Consider the following 21,397-nt stretch of genomic DNA (forward strand, 5'->3'; position numbering starts at 1 on the left):
CCTGGCAGGCCTGAGGCTCTGGGAGGGTTCAATTCCCAGCTCCTGCACCCAGTCAGTAAGTTGAAGGACACACAAGAATGATGGGTGGGGTCTTTTCCTTAAAACCATTAAGCTGGGGATAAAAGATACCATGACTTCAAAAATAAAATGTTGGAAAAAAAGGATACGTTGAAAATTCTAGTCTCAGATCTGTTGCTAGTTCAGTAAAGCCTCAGGGTTAAGGGACTTTCTCAAACTCAGTTTCTTCATCTATAAATATTAGGGAGAGGAAGTAATTTATTCTGGCTCTGAGCACCTTCCATAAGCAAAGCCCTTGGGCTACGAGGATTGCTGAGTCCTGCCGTCTGGAGGATAGGGCCAAGACGGGAGCAGTGTGAAGTCTGTACCCCAGCTTTGCTTGTGTAGGGCAAGCACCTCCCTCGAGGAGGATGGGGGCGCTCCGCGTCTGCAGCTGTCCCCCAGCACTCCTCACTGGTTGGAATTATGTAACTGCCTCACTGTTCATTACCGGCTCTCTTACTGGACCATAGGCTGCGTGAGCGTGGGTGGTGTGTCTGTCTTGTCTTTTTTAATAACAGCTTCCTTGGGACAGAATCATTCACTTCCCATAAAATTCGCCCTTTAACGTGTGCAGTTCAGTTGTTAGTATATTCGCAGAGTGATACAGTCATCTCCGTTGTCCAATTTCAGAGCTGTTTCCTCACTTGGCAGAGGACTCCCACCCCCCACGAACAACTCCCCCTGGCCCCTGGCACCTGCTCATCTACATTCTGTTTGTATGGACTGACTCTTCTGAACGTTTTTCATAAATCAAGTCATATAATAGGTGGCCTTCGATGACTAGCTTCTGCCCCAGATCCTGTGTGATCTGTGTCACATGTAGCCGTCCATTGCACAGCTATACCAGACACTTTGGTGAATCCATTTGTTAATCAGTTGATGGACATTTGGGTTGGTCCCACTTGGGGGCTGACATGAATAATGCCATTGTGAACATTCGTGTCCAAGTCTGTGCGACCGTGGGTTTTCCTTTCTCTTACGTATAAAGCAAGGACTGGAATTGCTGGGTCATGTGATAACTCTATATCTAATATTTCAAGGACCTGCCAAACTCTTCCCACAGTGGCTACACTACTTTGCTTTCCCACCAGTGGGGGTTCCTATTAGCTCATATCCTCACCAGCACTTCTTTGAGTTGCAATTGTTTTTTTTTTTTTTAAATCACCATCCCAGGGGGTGTGAGGTAGTATCTTATTTTGGAGTTGCTTTTCATTTCCCTAACGATAAGTAATGTTGAATATTTTTGGATGTATTTACTGGCTTCCTTTTTCTTTTTCTTTTTTAATTTTTTTTTAGTTGTAGATGGATACAATATCTTTATTTATTTATTTATTTTTATGCAGTGCTGAGGATCGAACCCAGGGCTTCACACATGGGAGGCAGGCGCTCTACCCCTGAGCTACAGCCCCAGCCCCTGTCTTCCTTTTTTTTTTTTTTTTTTTTTTTTGCAGCACTGTGGAACCCAGGGACTTGCACGAGCTAGGCAAGTGCTGTACCACTGAATCCCATCCCCAGCCCTAGGTTTTTAATTTTGAAATCTGACTTATGTATTTTTCTCTTGTGGCTTCAGTTTGGGCTATCATATCTAATCATATCACAAAGATTTCCTTCCGTTTTCCTCGAAGAATTTTATAGTTTAGATCCTACATTTAGGTATGTGTGTGCCTTATGCCAGATGCAGTGCTAGAATAATGCCTCACATTTGGAAGGCACTGCATACAGATTGAGGAAAATAAATGCATCTGTGTGGAATGGATGGACACACCCCTCTTTCTAGTCCTAATCTTTGGTTAATTGAGTAAAGGATTGAGAGAGGCATTATACAGTGCTGGGGGGGGGGGGGTAGCTCAGTGGTAGAGCACTTACCCAGCATGTGCAAGACCTGGATTCCATCCCCAGCACCACGGGAGAAAGGGAGGAAGGAAGGAAGGGGGAGCCGGGTTTGTTTTAATGTCATCCCCCATGAAGCTGCCATTAGTGAGCTCTCATAAATAATCCCTTTCTTGCCAACTTCTTGTTCCATTTTCCTTCAGTTTTGCTTCTCTTTAGTTTTTCTGTTGTCAAAATACTGCTAAGAGGGGCTGGGGACGTGGCTCAAGCGGTAGCGCGCTTGCCTGGCATGCGTGCAGCCCGGGTTCAATCCTCAGCACCACATACAAACAAAGATGTTGTGTCCACCGAAAACTAAAAAAATATATATATATATTAAAAATTCTCTCTCTCTCTCTCTCTCTCTCTCTCTCTCTCACTCTCTCTTTTAAAAAAAAATACTGCTAAGACATTTCCTAAACACAAAATCTAACGTACTTGGTTAAATGTTAAATATGGTAGATACACAAAAGTTTTCTTTCTGTCGTATAAATCTTTGTTGCTTTGCTATTTCTTGGGCTGGCTCTCTCTTCTTGTGTTGGACATAAAATTCAGATAACGTAGTGGTGTGCTGATTGCAAAGCAGAAGGCACCTCCCGAGAGCTGGGGTCACAATGTCTGGAACTTACTTTCAGAAAAAAAGTGTGTGCATGCAGAGAGAGAGAAGGCAGAGCGTCAGCAACCAGTGAATCCGAGTTCAGGGTGCTTGGGAGTTCCTAGTACTATTTCAACAACTCTTCTTGGGTTTTGTTGTCGTGGTTGTTTTCAAAACTCTGCCTCATGATCCTACCCACGGAAGGAGTGAGCTGTGGACCGTGAGAGGTTATTGTGTGCCAAACATCTTGCATATATATATTTTTTTCATTTAATCCTCAGGGATTAGGGAGGAAGCAAAGGGAAAGGCAGGTGACCACAGTCTTAACGACTTGGCTGAGCAGTGGAACCGAAATACAGGCATGGGTGTCCGGCCACAAGGCTGTCATTCTTTCCTGGCCTGTGTGTCTTGTAGAGCAAAGCCTCCCCCCACCCCTTGGGGAATGACTGGCTTCTGTCATCCTATAGTCCCAGATACCCAACATATCTTTAGGAAGGGCAGGGCAGAGGGACTGTCTAGCCATTCTGGGACAGAAAGGCTGCCTGCCTGAGACCTGAGGCAGAAGGAACGAGGGGACAGAGGGAAGCACCACCCAGGCTGGTCAGCAGCTGGCTCTGAGGTTGATGGGAAGCCTAACCCCCACCTGTCCCACCTGTTCTGCAGGAGCTGAAGCTGCCCACCTTTCGAGCTCACTCCCCACTCCTGAAGAGCCGCCGGTTCTTTGTGGACATCTTGACCCTGCTGAGCAGCCACTGCCAGCTCTGCCCTGCAGCCCGGCACCTGGCCATCTACCTGCTGGACCACTTCACGGACCGCTACAACATCACCACCTCCAAGCAGCTGTACACGGTGGCCATCTCCTGCCTCCTGCTTGCAAGTAAGTGGAACTCTTCCTGTGCCATCTCCTGCCCCTCAGCAAGCCCTGTTTCATACTCCAGTGGTCTTCAAGCATCTTCTGGGTTCATCCTTAGCTGGGTGTGAACTGTACTAATAATCGTCACTATTTTTAGAGTCTATAATGTTAACAGTGTACCAAACTGATAAAGATTTTAGCAGCTTGGTCTATTTTTTTTTTTTTTATTGGTACCAGGGGATTGAACTCAGGGTTGCTTAACCACTGAGACATATCCTCAGCCCTTTTTTGTATCTTATTTAAAGATAGTATCTCGCTGATTTGCTTAGTGCCTCGCTAAGTTGATGAGGTTGGCTTTGGACTTGCGATCCTCCTGACTCAGCCTCCCAAGTTGCTGGAATTACAGGTATGCATTACCACGCCTAAATTCACACAGTGGCCCTAGGAGACAGATACTCTTACCTACCCCACTTTACCAAGGCCCAGCAATGTTAAGAAACTTGCTTTGGAGCTGGGCGCAGTGGCACACACCTGTAATCCCAGTGGTTCAGAAGGCTGAGGCACAAGGATCACGAGTTCAAAGCCAGTCTCAGCAACTTAGCGAGGCCCTGTCTCAAAATAAAACATTAAAAAGGGCTGGGGATGTGGCTCAGTGGTTAAGTACCCCTGGGTTCAATACCCAGTACCAGAAAAGAAACTTGCTTGGGTGCCCCGTAGTACAGGGTAGACAAGATTCAAAGCCAGAACTGCATGATTTGGAACTGTGCTCTGCATGTTTCCTGTTTCTCAACATGGAGCTCTGGAATGCACTGGAAGGGAACCCCAGCAACCACTGTTCTTAGAGGTACTTAAAAATGTGACTGCTTGATCTGGACCTGAGCAGATCTGTTATGTAGTCACCAGGCTTCAGCATGGGCCTCTTGGGATTTGCACTTTCCAACAAGGCCTCACCAAAAACACAGTGTGGCTTTGACCATCTGTCCGCCTCCGGAGGGATTACTATATTAATACGCTGCTGCTTTTACAATATTCCAAGAACACAGATCTCCCATGCCACCTGCCACTTAAATCCACCCATGATTGCCACAAGTCTTAGGATAAGGACAACCCCCTCAGGTTCTGGCCTCTCTGATCTTTCTCCTCCTCACTGCTGGATTCAAGCCAAACTAACCAGTTCCCATTCTGCCACAGAACTTTGCACTCTGTTCCCTCTGCCTGGATTGCTTCTCATTCCCTTTGCCTTCCGGGTCCAGGCCCTGCATCCTTGTGGAAGCCCTTCCCCACTGCCCTGGGCAGGTCATGTCTGATTATAGACCCACAGCCTTGGATGCTGTGAATTTTAGCATCCCACTGCCCTCTCCAGCCTGTGACTTTTAGAGCTTGGCACATAATAAGACCTCATGGAATCGTTAATGAAGTTAATGGCTCCTTCCAAACTGAGAGTCTGCACTTCTTCAGGTTGCCCTTAATGCAAAGCAGTGGTGTCCCCTAAAGACCTTGGGTTCTAAGTAGACAGCTGCAATTCAGATGGCTTTTGGGTTGTTGTTGGTTTTTTTGTTTTTTTTTTTTTTTTGGTACCAGGGATTAAGCCTAGGGCGTTTAACCACTGAGCTACATCCCCAGCCATTTTTATATTTTATTTAGAGACAGGGTCTTAGCTGAGTTGTTTAGACTCTCATTAAGTTGCTGAAGCTGGCTTTGAACTCTCCATCCTCCTGCCTCAGCCTGGGATTATAGGCGTGTGCCACTGTGCCTGGCTCAGGATGTTTGTTTGTCATTGCATAGTTTATCCTTAAAATTCAACCAGGTATTGCATTCTCCTCTGTGATGTATCATTGTCCTATTTTATTGCACGTTTTCCAGTTGATACCCAGGAGGACCACACCCGTTCTCTTCTGTGCTTTTGTCTGTTCCTGGCACACTGCCATAGACCCCCACGGGCACCATCACCCAGTTGGAGAAGTTCAGCTTTAGAGTGTTCCAGTCCTGTCTTGTTTTCCTCCCTGGGACCTTCTACCTGAGGCTGATTTTAATTCCTTTGGCTGCTTTAGGTTTAATATCCCCAAATTTGTAATTTTTCTTTCCCAGCCAGTCTTGCTGGGAGTCCAGCTTGTTTGCTACTTAAAAGTCCCAAATCAACATGCCAGTGTCCTTTCTCCTTGGGAAGAGATGCAGGGCTTGCAAGACACCCCTGTCAGCAGAGGGCCGAATGGGCATTGCATTTCAGTTGGTGCAAGGAAAATCTGCACGGTGGCCTTTGGCCTGTTGCTGTCTGTGATCTGAGGTCTGCTGGGGGCAGGGACTTACATTTCCATGGGGGACTTACATTTCCCCAGCGGGCTCTCTGGGAGCTGGGACATGAGGAGCACATTGCACACGGGAGACTCCTTTGTGCGCTGTCGCCATGGTGGAGGGAGGTGGCCGTTCTGATGGGGAGGCAAACGCCCCCACCCACATGTCTGCAGGCGGCAGCCAGCCTGGGTGGGTGGCAGGAACGTATTTTTTTTTTTCAGGACACCTGCCATATGCTTCGGAGGCCCCAGGAAAGAAAAGTTTCCATGGCAGCCTGAAATCCTATTCATTCCTCCTGCCCTCCCCAGGAAGACAGCCACAGGGGGGGTCACCTTGCCTCAGGAAGTTTAGAGTGGTGCTAATTTGGTCCCACATTATTCTTGAGATAAGAAGAGCTAGATTCTTGCCCCACCTGTCAGACTTCATGTTTGTAGAACTGCTTCCAGATAAGGAGGGCCTTTGCATAGAAGGGACTTTCTCACCTGCCCAGAGCCCCTGCAGCCCCCATAAAATGGGGATTAGGCAAGGGCCCAGATCTGCAGGCCTACAGAAGAGGGTGGGAAGGGAGACCTTCCCCAGAGGCCATGTGGCAGAGCCACCCCTTTGTCTCTGAGGTGATGGCATCTCCTACCTGGATAGAATTTTAACATAAATATAGTATAGATATGAACATACCTTGAATCTTCATCTTATACATTACCCCTCTCCTGTCTTTTTGCTCTTGTAGTTTAAATGAAAGGATAATTTGAGGGCTGGGGGTATAGCTAGTAGGCATAAGCCCTGGGCTCAATCCCCAGCACCCCAAAAAAAGGATAATTTGACAACCTGGACACCCAACGACTTCCTGTGAGTCAGCTTTGACAGTGCACAGTGATAATTGTCATCACAGCTGCGCATGACAGTGCCCTCCTGTAATCCCAGCAACTCAGGAAACTGATGCAGGAGGATCACAAGTTCAAGACCAGCCTTGGCCACAGCAAGACCCCCCCACACACACCTCTGTCTCAAAATAAAAAAAAAATAAAAAAGGGCTGGGGTTATGGCTCAGGGGTAGAGGGCTGCCTGACATGCCTGAGGCCCTGGTTTCCATCCCCAGCACCAAAAATATAAGTTTTATCACAGCTGCAGCCACCACTTCATCACAAATTGGCCCTTTCTACATGCCCACCCCATGCCAGGCACTTCTGACACACCACACGGAATCGTCCCACCACCCTAGGTGGTCACACTGTCATGCTGAGAGTGCAGAGAGGCTGGGAAACTTGCCTACGGTCATGCAGCTTAGGGGTTTCGAATTTTGCTTTTCAATGAAAGTAAAATTCATACTGTAAGGTAAGATTTACCATTTTAACCACTTTAAAGTGTGCAGTTCAGTGGCATTTAGTACACTCACACTGTTAGTTGGTGGCCGTCATTCTATCTAGTTCCAGATCATCTTCATCATCTTTAAAAATTCCTGGTGCTGATTAAACAGTCACGCTCCTTCCCTCCTCCAGCCCTGGCACCGCGATCTGCTTTCTGTCCCTTTGGGCTCTCCTGTCCTGACTCTTTCACCTGAAGTGGCCTGCAGGGCCGGTTCCCTTCACTTCACATGGTGGTTTCGAGGTTCATCCCTGCCCTGGCATCCGTCGGCACTGTGTTCCTTTTTAGGGCTCAATAATATTCCCCTGTCCGTGCCACAGGTTGCTTACCCAGTCACCCGTTGATGGATATTTGGGTCAGTTTCACCTTTGGGCCATGGTGACTAGTGCTGCTGTAAACATTCGAATGTCTGGTATATTTGAGCACTTGTCTTTAGTTTTGGGGGGGCATACATCTGACGGTTGGCTTGCAGGTTGTATGTTAACAACTCTGTATTTACTTTTTGGAGAGAACTTGTAGGTTTGCTTTTGTTGGTTGCTGCTCAGAGGTGACATTGAGTCCTTAGCTCCATCCAGAGCAGTTGCAGGAGGAGGGGTGGCAGGAGAGAAAGCCAGAAAGGCAGGAGTAGCCTTATCCCCTGCGGTAGCATGGCCTTAAATGTAAGACTTAATCATTGTGACGTAAGATATATGGGGGACACTTTTATTGTAAAAGCTCAAAAGCTGTAGAAGCACCTGGCGTAAGTAAGTAGTTTGCGTCCTGTGCTCAGTCTCACCCCCAGAGCTTGTGTGTGTCCTTGCAGACCTAGATGTCATGGTGTGTTTTCACTGAGAAAATAAACCTATCTTTGTCAGGAGGGGGAAATGCCTCATGGATTACACCCATGTCAATCTCCCAGGGAGCAGAAGTGCCAGATTCCTGCTCCTCTTCCTTTTCCGTTCTTCTTTCCCCCACCTCACCCCAGTTCTCTCACGCTGTGCTTTCTCTCATTGTCACCTCTGGACCCACCCCACGCCCTGGGAAAGCGGGGTCTGTGATTGCTGAGTCGTTAGCTGTGGGTCCGCAGTCTGTCCAGGCCCTGGCTGATGGCTTCTGGGCTGCGATTCAGTGCCAGATGGGGGTGGCAGATCCATCTGTTCCTCAGGGTCAAGTTCAGACTTCCGGATTTAGTGGATGAAGTTGAGTCCTGTTTTGACCTTCATCTTGGCCCTCATCCTCCTCCCCAGGGAAGAGAAGTATCAAGCAGTGGCCTGTGCCAGGAAGGGACCCCTTTCTGGACACGGGCCCTCCTGTAGGGCAGGATCCCTTAGCCTACAGAGCTACAGAATCTGTTCCGCAGTGCTGAGCTAACCTGTGGAAGCCCATCTCCTGTCTGTAGATTTGTTAAATTAGAAATGTATGCTCACTTGTAAAGTGAGATTCCCAAAAATAAAATAAAATAAATAAATAAAATAAAAAACAGTCTGTTTCCCATCCCACACTACAGAGGTAACTTCTGAGAATAGTTTCTGTGTCTTTTTTCCAAAATCGATCTCATATATTTTTCTAGAAATGTTCTGTGCATATACCAACATATAAGCGATCCTGGCTCACTGATTTTGTACTTGCAAGTTTGCCCACTAGATTAAAAAAAAAAAAATTCTTTTGCGGTGCTAGAAATTGAAACCAGGGCCTCACACCTGCCAGGCCAGAGCTATACCACTGAGCTGCACTCCCAGCCCCTCATTAAAATCTTTTTAAACCCCAAATCAGTGCCAGTGCTTTTGAGGTAGTTCACGGACACAGGCTGAGCAGCAAAAATTTAGAGTTGCCCTAGATATGTCTTCCCCACCAAGATGGAGCAAGGCGGAGCTCTCAAACTGTAAACAAGTGTTTTTTTCCTGTTCTACTCAGTGCCTCGTTTTCTTCAGTTTTGTACTTTTTGTCGATGGCTTGCTGTTTCAAGTGGCCCCCAAGCATCTAGCTGAGTGTTGTCTAGTGTCCTAAGCTCAAGAAGGCTTTGATGTGCCTTGGAGAGAAAATATGTGTGTGTTGGATAAGCTCCACTCAGGCATGAGCTGCCGAGGTTTTTTTGCCATGAGTTCAGTGCTAATAAACCAACAGGACAGTACATTAAAAGAAATATGCAAGTTCTGAGTTACGTATTGCTCAGTTGACAAAAAATTGCCATCAGATGCTCTTGGGGACCTAACCCTGTATCTTTTAGGAGCTGTGGGTTAGCGTTCGCTAATTCAATGACTCAAGGTGACTTTACAGAATAGAACCATCATGAATTACAAGTCATTTATGTAAATGTACCTAAGTGGGTTAGGAGTGAAAGTGTTCTTTTTGTTGTTGTTAACAGTACATCAGGGAGCCTTTTACCCACCCCCCCTGCCCAGGTGGCAGCACTTTACCCATCTTGTAAACACTGCTGCTGATTTAATGATTCCTCTACTGATGGACCTTTCAGTTGCTGTCCTCTTCTTCTTCTCTTGCACCCTGTATGACAGAGCTGCATTTCTCCCTGCATCTCTGCACACTCTGTGGGTAGGATGGACTCCCAGAGTGGGAAAGCTCAGCTCAGAGCCTGTGCATTCAGGACTTTGGTAGATAGTGCCTCTTTGCCTTGCAGAGGTTTTAACAGGAGAGCTAATGAGATCCCTTTATGTAAATTGAACTGAACTCCGTGGGAAGCCTCTGCAACCACCAAGGTCTACTGGTGGCTTGCCCTGTGCTTCCAGTGGTGAGTGCATTTGCAGTCCACATGCATGCCTTGCCCTGTCCACCATGCACAGACAAGAGCGGTTCCCAAACCAATTGCATTTAGGACTTCTTAAGCCAGAAATCAATAGTCTCATCTCTTAGGGCAGATACCAATAAAAAAGCTATTGCCTGCCAGGTGCTTGCATGGGGCTTCTGGAGATTCTAGGAGAGGCCTGTCTTTCTCCCAGAAAATCACTTCCATTCTCCTCGCTCCCCCTGTACACCCTTCCTACCTCCCTCCAGCCCCCCTGCACCCCAAATCCTGCTTTGATTACTTGGCAACCGTCATCATTTCTACAGAGCTACTTCTTTGACAGGGAACCAGGGGTAGGATGGGCTTACCCCCTTGGAGATTTTGTTGGGAGATTTTGGAAACTTGAAAGCAGTCTTAATCCCCTGTGGTAGACAAGGATGAACTGTAGGGCTGCTTCCTGCCTGAGGGAGTTAAGCAAGGCTGCTCTCCGCAAAGCCCAGAATGCTCTAGATGCCTCCAGGGTCAGATTGTAGGCAGCAGAGAGAGGCAAAGGGAGCGGCTTTTCCAGGTGATCTCTTTCTGGGATATTTTGGACAAAACCTGAGATTTCTTGACAGAATTAAACCCAAATCTGCAGGGAAACACAGCAGTCCCCATGCAGGGGATGATTGCATAGCTCCTGGCACGCTGGCACAACAGTGGCTAGGAGTGGCCACATTTCCGCCCTGCCGTGGAGAGCATTTGTAAATGGTTAAGCATTTCAGGAAGCAGGGTGGAGCTTACATTTGAAGTGTGCACTTCATGTGGCAATTTTTTCCCTTCCTGAAAAATACTGATCCAGCGTCAGGGGTGCATCTTCTAATCAGTGGCATTTGGTGGGGGGCTGCACAGCGCAGAGCACACTGGGAGGGTGGTCTGCCTAATGAGGGCCATGCCCAGCAGATCTTGGAAAGGCACAAATGTCACAGCACCGTGAGCCGAGGACATGGTGGTTTTCCATTTCCTGTTCCCATCGCTGCAGACTGGCAGGCTTAGAGCTATTTCGGGGGGAGGGATTTTGTGTGAACTGCCTGTCAGACAGCTGGCTGGGCCGGAAGCTCATATTGTACTATTTGCCCCCGCAAGTCTAGCACCCAGACCTGCTTTTTGGGAACCAGGACTCTGAGCTGTGTGTGTGTGTGTGTGTGTGTGTGTGTGTGTGTGTGTGTGTGTGAAGGGGGGAGGGTTGTCTCGTCTTTTTATTTTTGCAGGGGCCTTGGATTTCAAACTGCATGAGTTCATTGAACATGCAATGTGCAGAAGCCCCTGACCTCACACAGGTAAATCATTCGGAAAACATTGATTTGCCTTCTGCTCTATTAGAGACACCGTCAGCTCTGGGGACACAATGGTGAATGGAAGAAATGTACACAGCCCCTGTCAGTGAAGATGGTCCATTCCTCACAAATGTACCTACTATGTGTTCAGCCTGTGCTAGGTGTTGCTAGGACAGTGGGGCATGAAATAAATGGAGCCCCCATCCTCAAGTTACTTAAGATCTACACACATCTCTGAAAGACACAGCCACAAGCCTGGCATTACCAGCAGGTCCATGGGCACTTGCTGAGAACTAGCCAGTCGCCCTTCTAAGAACATGCAGGTGTCCTTACCCTTAGGAAAACTGGCTCATGCTGTTAGTGGGAAGATTGGAAGATGACAGGGACACTGGTGTCAGGTGCCCCTCTGCTCTCTGTACTTTCTGAAGTCCGGCTGCTAGGAGCCGGGCTGTCAGTGAAGGGTTCTTTTTGTTTATGTTAGCCATGGTATGGAGGATGCTTATCTTCCAGCACATTTTGTACCATTAGGGCCAGGATGTATTATGCCCATCCTCCTGTTTGGTTTGGTTTGGTTCTTGTTTGGGGTCCTGGAGACTGAACCCGGAGCCTTACGTACACTAAGCACTGAATCTCCCACTGAGCGGCACCCCAGCCCCAGTTCTCTGCTCACACTGAAGTCCTGAGGACAGAGCCCTGGAGCCTTCTGCATTAGACTTGTTGCTCCCTGGGAAAACCACCTGGAACAGAGCTTTTACTTGCCTTGCTTAGGTCAGTTCATGTGGTGGAGAGCTCACTAGACCCTGGTCACAGCCGTCACCCTTCGCCAGCCCCCATCACCCACAAAGTCACTGAGGCTGGCTGTTTCATTTGGTTTTGAAACCAGTTTCAGACCCGAAGGAAACAGGCCTGCACCCTGCTGCTGAGATTAGAGATTATTTCCGTGTTTGGTGTGTTTGCCAGGATTTCTAGACTGTCTTCAAGGAGCATGTGCTGCCTCTCCCGTCTCCTACGTCTTTAATTATAATTACAAGTATTTCCGTGTCTAGACAGGAAAAGTGTCTTTTTTGTCACCGACATGGTGGCGTTTGGCTCATCTAGGAAACTCCAACGCCTCCTGACTTGTGGGCACTTGTAAAAGTAGGTTCATACTGAGATATTCTTGGACCAGAGCAGACCTGCATTCTGGAACCTTCTCTGGCAGTTACACTGCCAGTTCTGGCTTCTAGGTTTCAATCAGCAGTGTTTTGCCTTCTGAAGAGTTTTTAAAGCCCCCCCCCCACTGTGGCACAGTGGTATTTATTTCTTGTAGAAAATTAGAAGATTAAAAAAAAATGAATAAAGTCACTTCTAATCTCATTACATTTTCCCCCAGTAGTTTGGGGTGGAGGGTAAATCCTAGCCCCTGTGATAAAATAAAATAGCTAAGGTTTATTGAGTGTTCACATGTCAAGCAGTGTTTCATTTTGATGCACATTTACTCATTTAATCTCGAAACGATCCCATGAGATAGGCAGTATTATTTTTTTGCAATTAACAGGGAGGAAACTGAGGCCTGGGAAATAGGTAACTGACCTAAAAGCACAAAGCTGGGGGCAAGGGGGTGGCTGGGTGCATGGACAGGATGAGGAGCCAGGTGGTCAAGTCAGGGATGGCTTGGTGACTTTTTGCACAGTGGCCTTAATCCTTCAGTAAGATCCCCTCTCCCCTGCCACACCAGGAAGGCTCAGGCCAGCAAATGAAGAGACTGCTGGGAAGTCACTGGCTACAGATTGACTGACGGGATGAAAGCACCAGCCCTCAGGACTAGGTTTCCTGTCTGGAAGCGACTGCCTTCCTAACCTTGAGAGGTTGCCTCTCCTCTTCCTTCTGCTTGCTTCCAGTGGGAGTGGGAACCTGGGACCCTGGTGTCCACACTTTTGACCCCACAGCCAGGAGAATTCAATCTGCTCTTCCTGCAGCCGAAAGCCCCATCAGACCTGTCCAGAGGCAGTCCCTGGGGAGTCAGGAAGGAGCATTCTGCCCAGCAGTGACCCAAGAACTTCATGCGCCTGACCTTCAGGGCTCCCTTCTTTCATGCTTGATACCAGCCATGCATGTGAAAGTGGCCCCCGTGCCCCAGGCCCTGATTTCAGGCAGCCAGTAAAATTATTTGGGTCACTTACAAAAGTGGAGCACAGGAATCAGGGGTTGGCCGAAGTCACTGTGTGAAGTCATTGTGCCAGTTTCTCCATCCTAAGACAAGGAAGTCCTCAAAAGCAGGACGGGAAGCCTGCGTGTGACCCAGCTGGCTGAATGCCACCTCTTGAGCGGGAGCCATTTCCACAATTTGCTCCCTGAAGAAAACAGCCACCTCACCTCTAGTCTCTGTTTCCAGCATTGGACCCAATCGATCTGGCCTGTCAGAGCTGAGCTGGCTTTCACGCCCCTTTTCACCCGTGCATCCGCTCATCCATTCATTATTTATCCAGGCCTGCTCCATGCCAGAGACGAAACCCAGCCGTGAACAGAATAGCTTTGCTCCTAAGAAAGGAAGGAGAGAGGAAGGGAGTCTTTTCTTTGTATCCTTAGGCAGGAAGTCAGCTCGGCCAGGTGGGGTTCCACCATCACACCAGGACAGGCCTCTGAGGTCCTAGTTTGATTGGTATTGGGGACATTTCCTGAGCTTGGAATCCCCAGAAGGGCCAGGGATCTTTGAGGCAGCTGGAGCAGGTCCTTAGTGCTACCCACTCCCCAGCCCCCAGTGGTGGGTCTAAAGGCTCCTCCTCCCTGACGATCACCGATCACCACAGCACTGTCTTACAGAGCAAGGGTTTTCTTTGTCCCTGACTTTCTTCCCTTTATCAAATTCCACCCAGAAACCTTCGACTGTGATTACAGGGTTGGTCCTGAATTAAGCACCATTTGGAAAGGGCACCGTTTTTAAGCACTGAGCTGTCATGTCAACCTCACCATAGTCTGTCTGCTTCTGTTATCCCCATGTCACAGATGAGGAAGCACAGGCCCAAGAAGTGGAGACATGCCCCAGACCATCTGGCCAGTTAGTGGCTGAGCCTCCCTAGAGTGGCTCTGTGCCCGTCTTCTGCATTGCAGAATTAAAACTGCCTCTGCAGAGGATGTGGTCCTCCGTGGTGTCTCAGCTGTCTTCTGACTTGGCTTCTCCACCAAATGACTCTGGTCTGTCTCCTCTGGTTCCTAGAAAGACGCTTGCCTGCTGATGTCTGAGCAGAGCCTCCTTTGGGGAAGAGGAGGGAGCATCCTTTTTGTCTCCAGTAACTACAAAAAGCCAAAGAAAAAAAATTTTAAGGTGTGTGGGGAGAGGCACCTGCATCCTGTTAATCATGTGGATCTGTAGTAGAAAGGCTCTGGAATTAAATTGCCAATTAGCATAAGTAGAGCACTCTCAGAAAACAAGATAGTTAGATGGGGAGTGGCTGCAGCTGGCTTGACACCCATATCCATGGGAATTCCTGCACCCAGAGAGAGAGGTTCCTGGGGACTGTGGGATTGCCTTGAAAGTCTATGAGGTTTCATGTTTGCGGCATAGAAAGCTCTGGACTTAGGAACCACTTATTCATTGATTTTAAAAATTAGGTCTGGGGACTTAGCTCAGTGGTAGAACACTTGCCGAGCATGCATGGCCATGGGTTCAATCCCTGGTACCAGGAAAAACAAACAAAAAAACCATGTGCATGGTGGTCCACACCTGTAATCTCAGCAACTCAGGAGGCTAAAGCAGGAGGATTGCAAGTTTGAAGCCAGCCTGGGCAATTTAGCAAGACCCTGTCTCAAAATAAAGGAAAAAAATAAAATTAAAAAGGGACTGGGGATGTCAGTTAGCACCCCTGCGTTCAATCCCCAATTTAAAAATACACACACACATACATACACACACACACACACACACATACATACACACACACCTCATGCTAAATTCTGTGCTATAGTATTCTATTGCAGGTAAGCACCCTCCCATTAGGGACCCGACAGCCAGACTTTTAATTCTCCTTTGTCTTTTAGGATCTAGGTGATTGTGCAACTCACCTAACCTTTCTGGGCTTCCTTTTCCACATGGGGAGGAGCCCCAACCTCCCAGTGTTGTTACCAGAATCAATTGAGATAGTACCTGCTAAGGGCAGGACCAGCTCAGCCTGAAAGGCTCCCCTTCACCCCTGCTGGGGTGGCTCAGGCTGCCCTGAATGTTTTGGTACCCAACCTGTGTGTGGCCTGAATGCTGCAGAGAGCCAAACGAAGATGTTCCTGCTTTCCCTGAGCTCACATACTGGTATGTGGATTCTCTGCATCTTGTTAACCAGCTGAGTGGCCTGGGTAAAGTCCCACCCATGGCAAGGTGGGGGGCATCTGGAAAAGAGCCCAGAGCCAACACTCCCCTCAGCCTCTGAACCTTGTAACCATCAGCAGGAGGGTTGAAGTTCAAGGTCACAGACCTGGGAAAGGAAGCTGGAGCCCAGCCTGGTCAGTGGGATTGTGTTGAAGGTGGGGGAACATTTTGTTGAACATATTTCCACCCACCCAATTTTCAGAACCTATAAGAAAATGCCTGTGGCACTGGTTATCACGCTATACATTTTCAGTTTATTTATACCCAACAAATAGGACTTTAGAAATCAGGCGTGGTGGTACACGCCTGTAATCCCAGCAAATCAGGAAGCTAAAGCAAGAGGATCACAAGTTTGAGGCCAGCCTCAGCAACTTAGCAAGGCCCTAAGCAATTTAGTGAGACCTTGTCTCAAAATAAAAAAGGACTGGGGCCAGGTACGGTGGTGTGCGCCTGTAATCCCAGTGGCTCAGGAGGCAGAGGCAGAAGGATTGTGAGTTCAAAGCCAGCCTCAGTAATTTATCAAGGCACTGAGCAACTCAGTGAGACCATATCTTTAATACAAAATAGGGCTGGGGGGCTGGGGATGTGGCTCAAGTGGTAGCGTGCTCGCCTGGCACGCGTGCGGCCTGGGTTCGATCCTCAGCACCACATACAAACAAAGATGTTGTGTCTGCCGAGAACTAAAAAATAAATATTAAAAAAAAATAGGGCTGGGGATGTGTCTCAGTGGTCAAGTGCCTCTGAGTTAAATCCCTTGCACTCCCCCCACCTCAAAAAAAAAAAAAAAAAGACCGGGGTTGTGGCTCAGTGGTTATGAACCCCTGGGTTCAATCCCTTGTACCCAAAACAACAAAAAACAAAAAAAGCAGGACTTTAGAAGATGCTAGGTCTGGGGCACAAAGAATAAATATCACATTCAGTGAATAAGACAGCAGCTACTGCTGCCATGGAAGAGAACTTCCTGGGTGCCAGGGAGCCCATTGCCCCACATGTTCCCTGAGATAGCTCCTTGAGCCTCCTTACCACCCTATGAGGCACAGGGTTCCAAGTGATTGCCCAAACTCACAGATGGTAACCAGCCCCTAAGCCTCCACTTGAGGCCCTTAGAGAGGGCCTCCTCCAGAATCCTGGATCTCTCTGGTCACTGACTCCATGGTCATAAATAAAACTGACTGGGTTCTGCCAGTCCTGGTCCATCTTTCTCCTCTGAGGAAGAAGGATGAATAAAAAAAAATTAGCATCAGAAAGGTCCACCTTGAGCCTAGCCCTGCTTGGGCCTCCACTTCTCTGTCCCCAGGAGGTTTTGTGACACTGAGAAAAAGCCCTTTCTACCAGATCTGTCTGATTCCTCTTGGGTCCCAATCACCTCCACTGCCTGGCACTTCCCACTCTTGCCTGGGAAGGCGCCAAGTTCTACCTGAAGGTTAGGCAAGGTCAGGATGCCATTGGGGCAGCCCCCTATCTGTCTGGCCAGGTTCATCATCAGCATCACCAGCATATGCATGGTAGGGCGGGAGCTGCTGCAGGGTCCCAGGGTAGCCATGAGGTCTCAGTTCCTGCTCAAATTTTGGTCCTTTCTCAAATGAAAAGGGGAGAGACATGTCTAAAAGGAGAGTGGCAGTTCTTGGGGAGCCATAGCTTCGCCTTTTTTTTTTTAAGTATTGCATTTCTTTAGGGAAGGAGGTAGCCAGCTTTTGCTTTAAACCTGGTTCTCTTTAGCAGGAAACTCTGGCCTCTTGTCAGAGCCTGTGTTTAGCGGCTGAGCGGGCAGCAGGTAACGCTGCGTGAGTTGTAAATGGGCACCTTGCCAGGCAGGAAGGACTGCTGGGGAGATTAACGGGGCACAGTGCAGGAAGCAGCCTGTCTACTTGAGAGAGGCCAGTGCCCGGCCCCGGACAGCAGGAATGGGGGAACCACTGAATTTTCAGTCTCATTTCGTGGGGTTTGCCTTTTTTGTTTTAAGAATTTTTTTAAAAAGGCATTGTAAATGATGATGATTGCTGGAAGCTAGTCAGTGTGTTTATGGGGGTTCATTACAACATTTTCTCTTTCTTTCCTTTTTTTTCTTTTGTTTTAGTACGTATATTTAAAATTTTCCAAAACAGGTTTTTGTTGGGTTTTTTTTCCCCCTAGCAATTAAAAGTGTTGTTTCTCTTGGCCCTAATTCAGAAAAGTCAGGAATTTTGTTGGGTCTGCCCTACAAGAAAAGGACAAACCAGTGTTCAGGAAGGTCACCTTCATAGAGACAGAAAGGAGCAGCGGTGGCCAGGGGCTGCAGGGAGAGGGAACATGGGTGTGTTCCATGGGTACGGAGTTTCAGGTTTGCAAGATCATAAGAATTTTGGAGATGGCTGGTGCTGGCGGTGCTGGAGGCACATCATTGTCAATGTACTTAATGTCACTAAACTGTATATTTAAAAATGGTAAATTTTATGTGGTTCTTACCACAATTTTTTTAAAAAATACTGTAAAAAGTTGGTCACGGTGGTGCACACCTATAATCCCAGCAGCTGGGGAGGCTGAGGCAGGAGGATCACAAGTTCAAAGCAGCCTCAGCAAAAGCGAGGCACTAAGCAACTCAGTGAGACCCTGTCTCTAAATAAAATACAAAATAGGGCTGGGGATGTGGCGCAGTGGTCAAGTGCCCCCAAGTTCAATCCCTGATACCAAAAAAAAAAAAAAAAAAAAAAAAACCAACCTGTAAAAAGAAAAGCCAATTTGCAACCTTTCCTACTGAAGTTGATCAACAGGGAGTTGCCACCACGTCCTCATCTGAGATCACAGATGCTCACCTGCAATCCCAGACACTTGGGAGACTGAGACAGGAAGATCACAAGTTCAAGGCCAACCTGGGCAACTTATCAAGACTCTCAGCAATTTATCAAGATCCTGTCTCAAAAAACAAAAAGGACTAGGGATGTAGCTCAATGATTATTGTTTTAAAAAATAGGTTTATGCCACTTGGGTGGACATCTAATCATCAGTCCACGAGCCGTGACCTGCCATAAACTGCCGAAGTTTTCTGTAGAAGCAGCCTCAGGGAATGGTGTCACCAGCCAGCCAGGTGTGCAGAAGGCACACGTGAGACATTGCTTAGGCACTTCACCAGTAGCACCAAGGATGCACAGGCGTGTGCCCAGCCTCAGAGAGCTTCAGTGTCTCTGTGGGTGTAGGGTCACTTTCAATCTTACAAGTATATCAAGCGGGCTCCAGAAATAAGGTTTGCGGTAATGTGAACTTCAAAAAGAAAAGTATAGACGGAATGATAGGGTTGGTGACACATCTGTTTCAACCCCTGATGTAATAATTCATCCAAGAAAGGATCGCCTGTGATTGCCAAGTCACTGAGACAAAGGATGTGGGAACAGGATATTCACAGTCTCAAGGTGTCACCTCACAGGTTCCTGGTTAATTTCACAGGAAAGGTGGTACCTTCAAAATGGAGAGGTCTGGTGTCACCACCGTAACCAAGCTTTCAAACCTCGCTTTGCTGGGACAGATTGGCGATGTCTGTAACTCCTGATGTGACAGTAAGACAGACTGAACATCACTTCTGTGGTTTTCTTGCCCACATTGACCTGTACCTCACCACGAGGAAACCCATCTGGCAAATCCAGAATAGCCTGGGTTCTTCCAAAGTCGATGAGACCAAAAAATGAGACTGAAAAGATATAAAGACTCCATGTGTGAACCTAGTTTGGATCCTAGATCCTAAAAACAGGTTGTAAAAGGCATTTTCAGTACCTTGGAATATTTATATACAGCATACACACAGAAACTCAGAACCAGTGTGGCTGAGTGTCCACAATTGGGGAATCTGGGTGAAGGGTCATAAGCACTCATTCTAATCTTCCATCATTTCTACGGATGTGAAGATTTTCAAAAGGAAAAAGGAAATCAGAGAGAGCCAGTGGCCATTTTCTGACTGAGAAAGACTCATACTTCTGTCCCCCTTCTCTCCCAGGGGACCGGCCTGAAGACTTGCCGGCATCTGTTGTCTGCAGTCTGTCGATAAGGAGGAAGCAGCTGAGGAACTGTGTTGGTGGTGGGAGCACTGGGGACAAAGGCTCGTGGTCCTGGGAGGAGGGGAGGAAAGTCTGCAGGCCACGTGCAACATTAAGGAACTCGTAAAAATCTTTTCTGGCTGTGAAATGTTTGGGGCTGGGAAACAGTCACTAAGCTGGGGTCAGCCAGGGCAGAGGAAGAGCAGGGACTCAAAGTGGCTTCTGGGTGTAGAAGCTGGGTTCTCCCACCCTGGGAAGCCTAGAGGAGCCTATCTGGAGGGTTCCGCTGCAGGGCCAGTATAAAGCACAGGCCTCTTCTGGGTGCTGGGTGCTTGCAAAGTACTCTCCATTCCGTGTGACCATTTCCTCTTCACATGGGGTGTATTCCTACATTACAAACAAATAAAACTGCCCGTAGAATTTAGAGCTGTTAGGTCCAGAGCAAACTCATTGAGGATTCAGACCCAGCTCTGCCTGGCTCTGGCTTGCAGGGGTGGGGTGGGGAGCAGGGTGGCCTCCCCAGCAGGGGGGAGGACCTGGTAAAATGAGATTCCTCAGTAAGCCATGGCCCTTCCATTGGAGGGTAATCCTCTTGGGCCTGATAGCAGAGTTCTGAAAGGTTTGAAAAGCAGGGAGGAGGAGGAAACTAATCTGATTGAGCACATCTGTCGCGTGGGTGGGTCGCCATAGATTGCTGGCTGCCAGCAATACCCTGCAAGGGTCTTAATGCCACCCCCAGCACAATACGCCTCACTGTGAAGAAAAAAGAGATCATGGGGCTGGGGGCATAGCTCAGTGGTAGAGCATTTGCCTAGCATATGTGCATACAACTGAAGTTGCCTCAGCTGTTCAGCACAAGGTTCAGGAACACCTGGGCAATTTAGAAAAAAAAAATTCTTCCTTTTTAAATTGCACAATGAATATAGGGCTGTTGGAGAAAAACAGACTATAATAAGATCATTAGAGAAACTCAAATCACCCAAAATACCACTATCCAGAAATGAGTGACCGTTTGTTCACGGAATAAACTGGGCACCTGCTTGGGCGCCAGGCACTGCTGGAAAGTGAAGGCAGAGCAACAAACGGACCAAACCCATGAAGGTAGGAACCGGAGGTCTTAGAAGCCAAGCCGGGACCGGCCGTTCATGTTAATATCGATAACAAGTAATCTGGACATGAGAAGTGCTAAGATGATGTTTAGTGGCCTCTGCCCTGATTCCTGAGGGATTCTAGATGAGGTAGGTGAGGGGTCAGTTTCACATGGCTGTGTCCTGCCCCTGGGATGGGAGTGTTGGGCGTGAGACTTAGAAGCCACTAGTGACTGGATCCCAGTGGTGCACAGGGCTCTTCCCCCGGGCAGCTTGTGGTTCCCCGCCCCACTGCCCAGAAGTGCAAGACCAGAGAAGGTGTGTGATGGGGGCAGCGCCCTTCCGCTGACTGTGGAAGGGGCTGGAGGGGCTGTGGGAGGAGGTGGGACACAGGCTGTCAGTCTCTGCCCTTCCCTCTTTGGGACTTGTCACTTGCTCATCTCCTAACCGTGTCAGACCAGAGCTTCCTGTGTTGACATTCTCATTTAGTCGCTGTTACTGGGCACACTGAGAACACAGAGCCTGGCTGCCCGGAGGCCTGTTTCATTTCGCAGCGATGGTCTTTGAGTTCAGGAATGGGTTGTTTCTCTTGTAGAGCAGCCTGTGGTTGGCATTGCCTTATCTCTTGAAAAGTTCCAGAGGCTGCTGGGAACTGGGTCAGAGGCCCTTGCAGTTGTGAGCAGGTGCACAGAGGCTTTGTTTGCTGTTCCTTTTGAGGTCCACCGGGCCACCCACCACCTTTCTGACATTGCGTTAGCTGCTTTGCACCCCACAAGGCTGAGCTTGGAGGCCACAGGTGGCCAGACTGTGGGCAGGCCTTTGAGGGGCCTGGCACTGATGTGAGAGTGGGAGCTTCCAAGAAGCAGTGACTTGGCAGGTGATGGGCAGATCAGGGTTGGC

General features: G+C 48.3%; 1 protein-coding gene across 1 annotated transcript in view; it reads left to right on the plus strand.

Annotated features, from left to right (window-relative positions):
* CCNJL (cyclin J like) overlaps nt 1–21,397 on the plus strand; it is a 53,939-nt gene that overhangs the window by 25,322 nt on the left and 7,220 nt on the right. Inside the window, 1 exon segment of the mRNA XM_081303351.1 lies at nt 3,188–3,401. Within this exon segment, the coding sequence (XP_081159477.1) occupies nt 3,188–3,401 (214 nt within the window).

The sequence above is a fragment of the Spermophilus citellus genome (genome assembly GCF_964194105.1).
Source record: "Spermophilus citellus genome assembly, chromosome: 1".
Classification (NCBI taxonomy): Eukaryota; Metazoa; Chordata; class Mammalia; order Rodentia; family Sciuridae; genus Spermophilus; species Spermophilus citellus.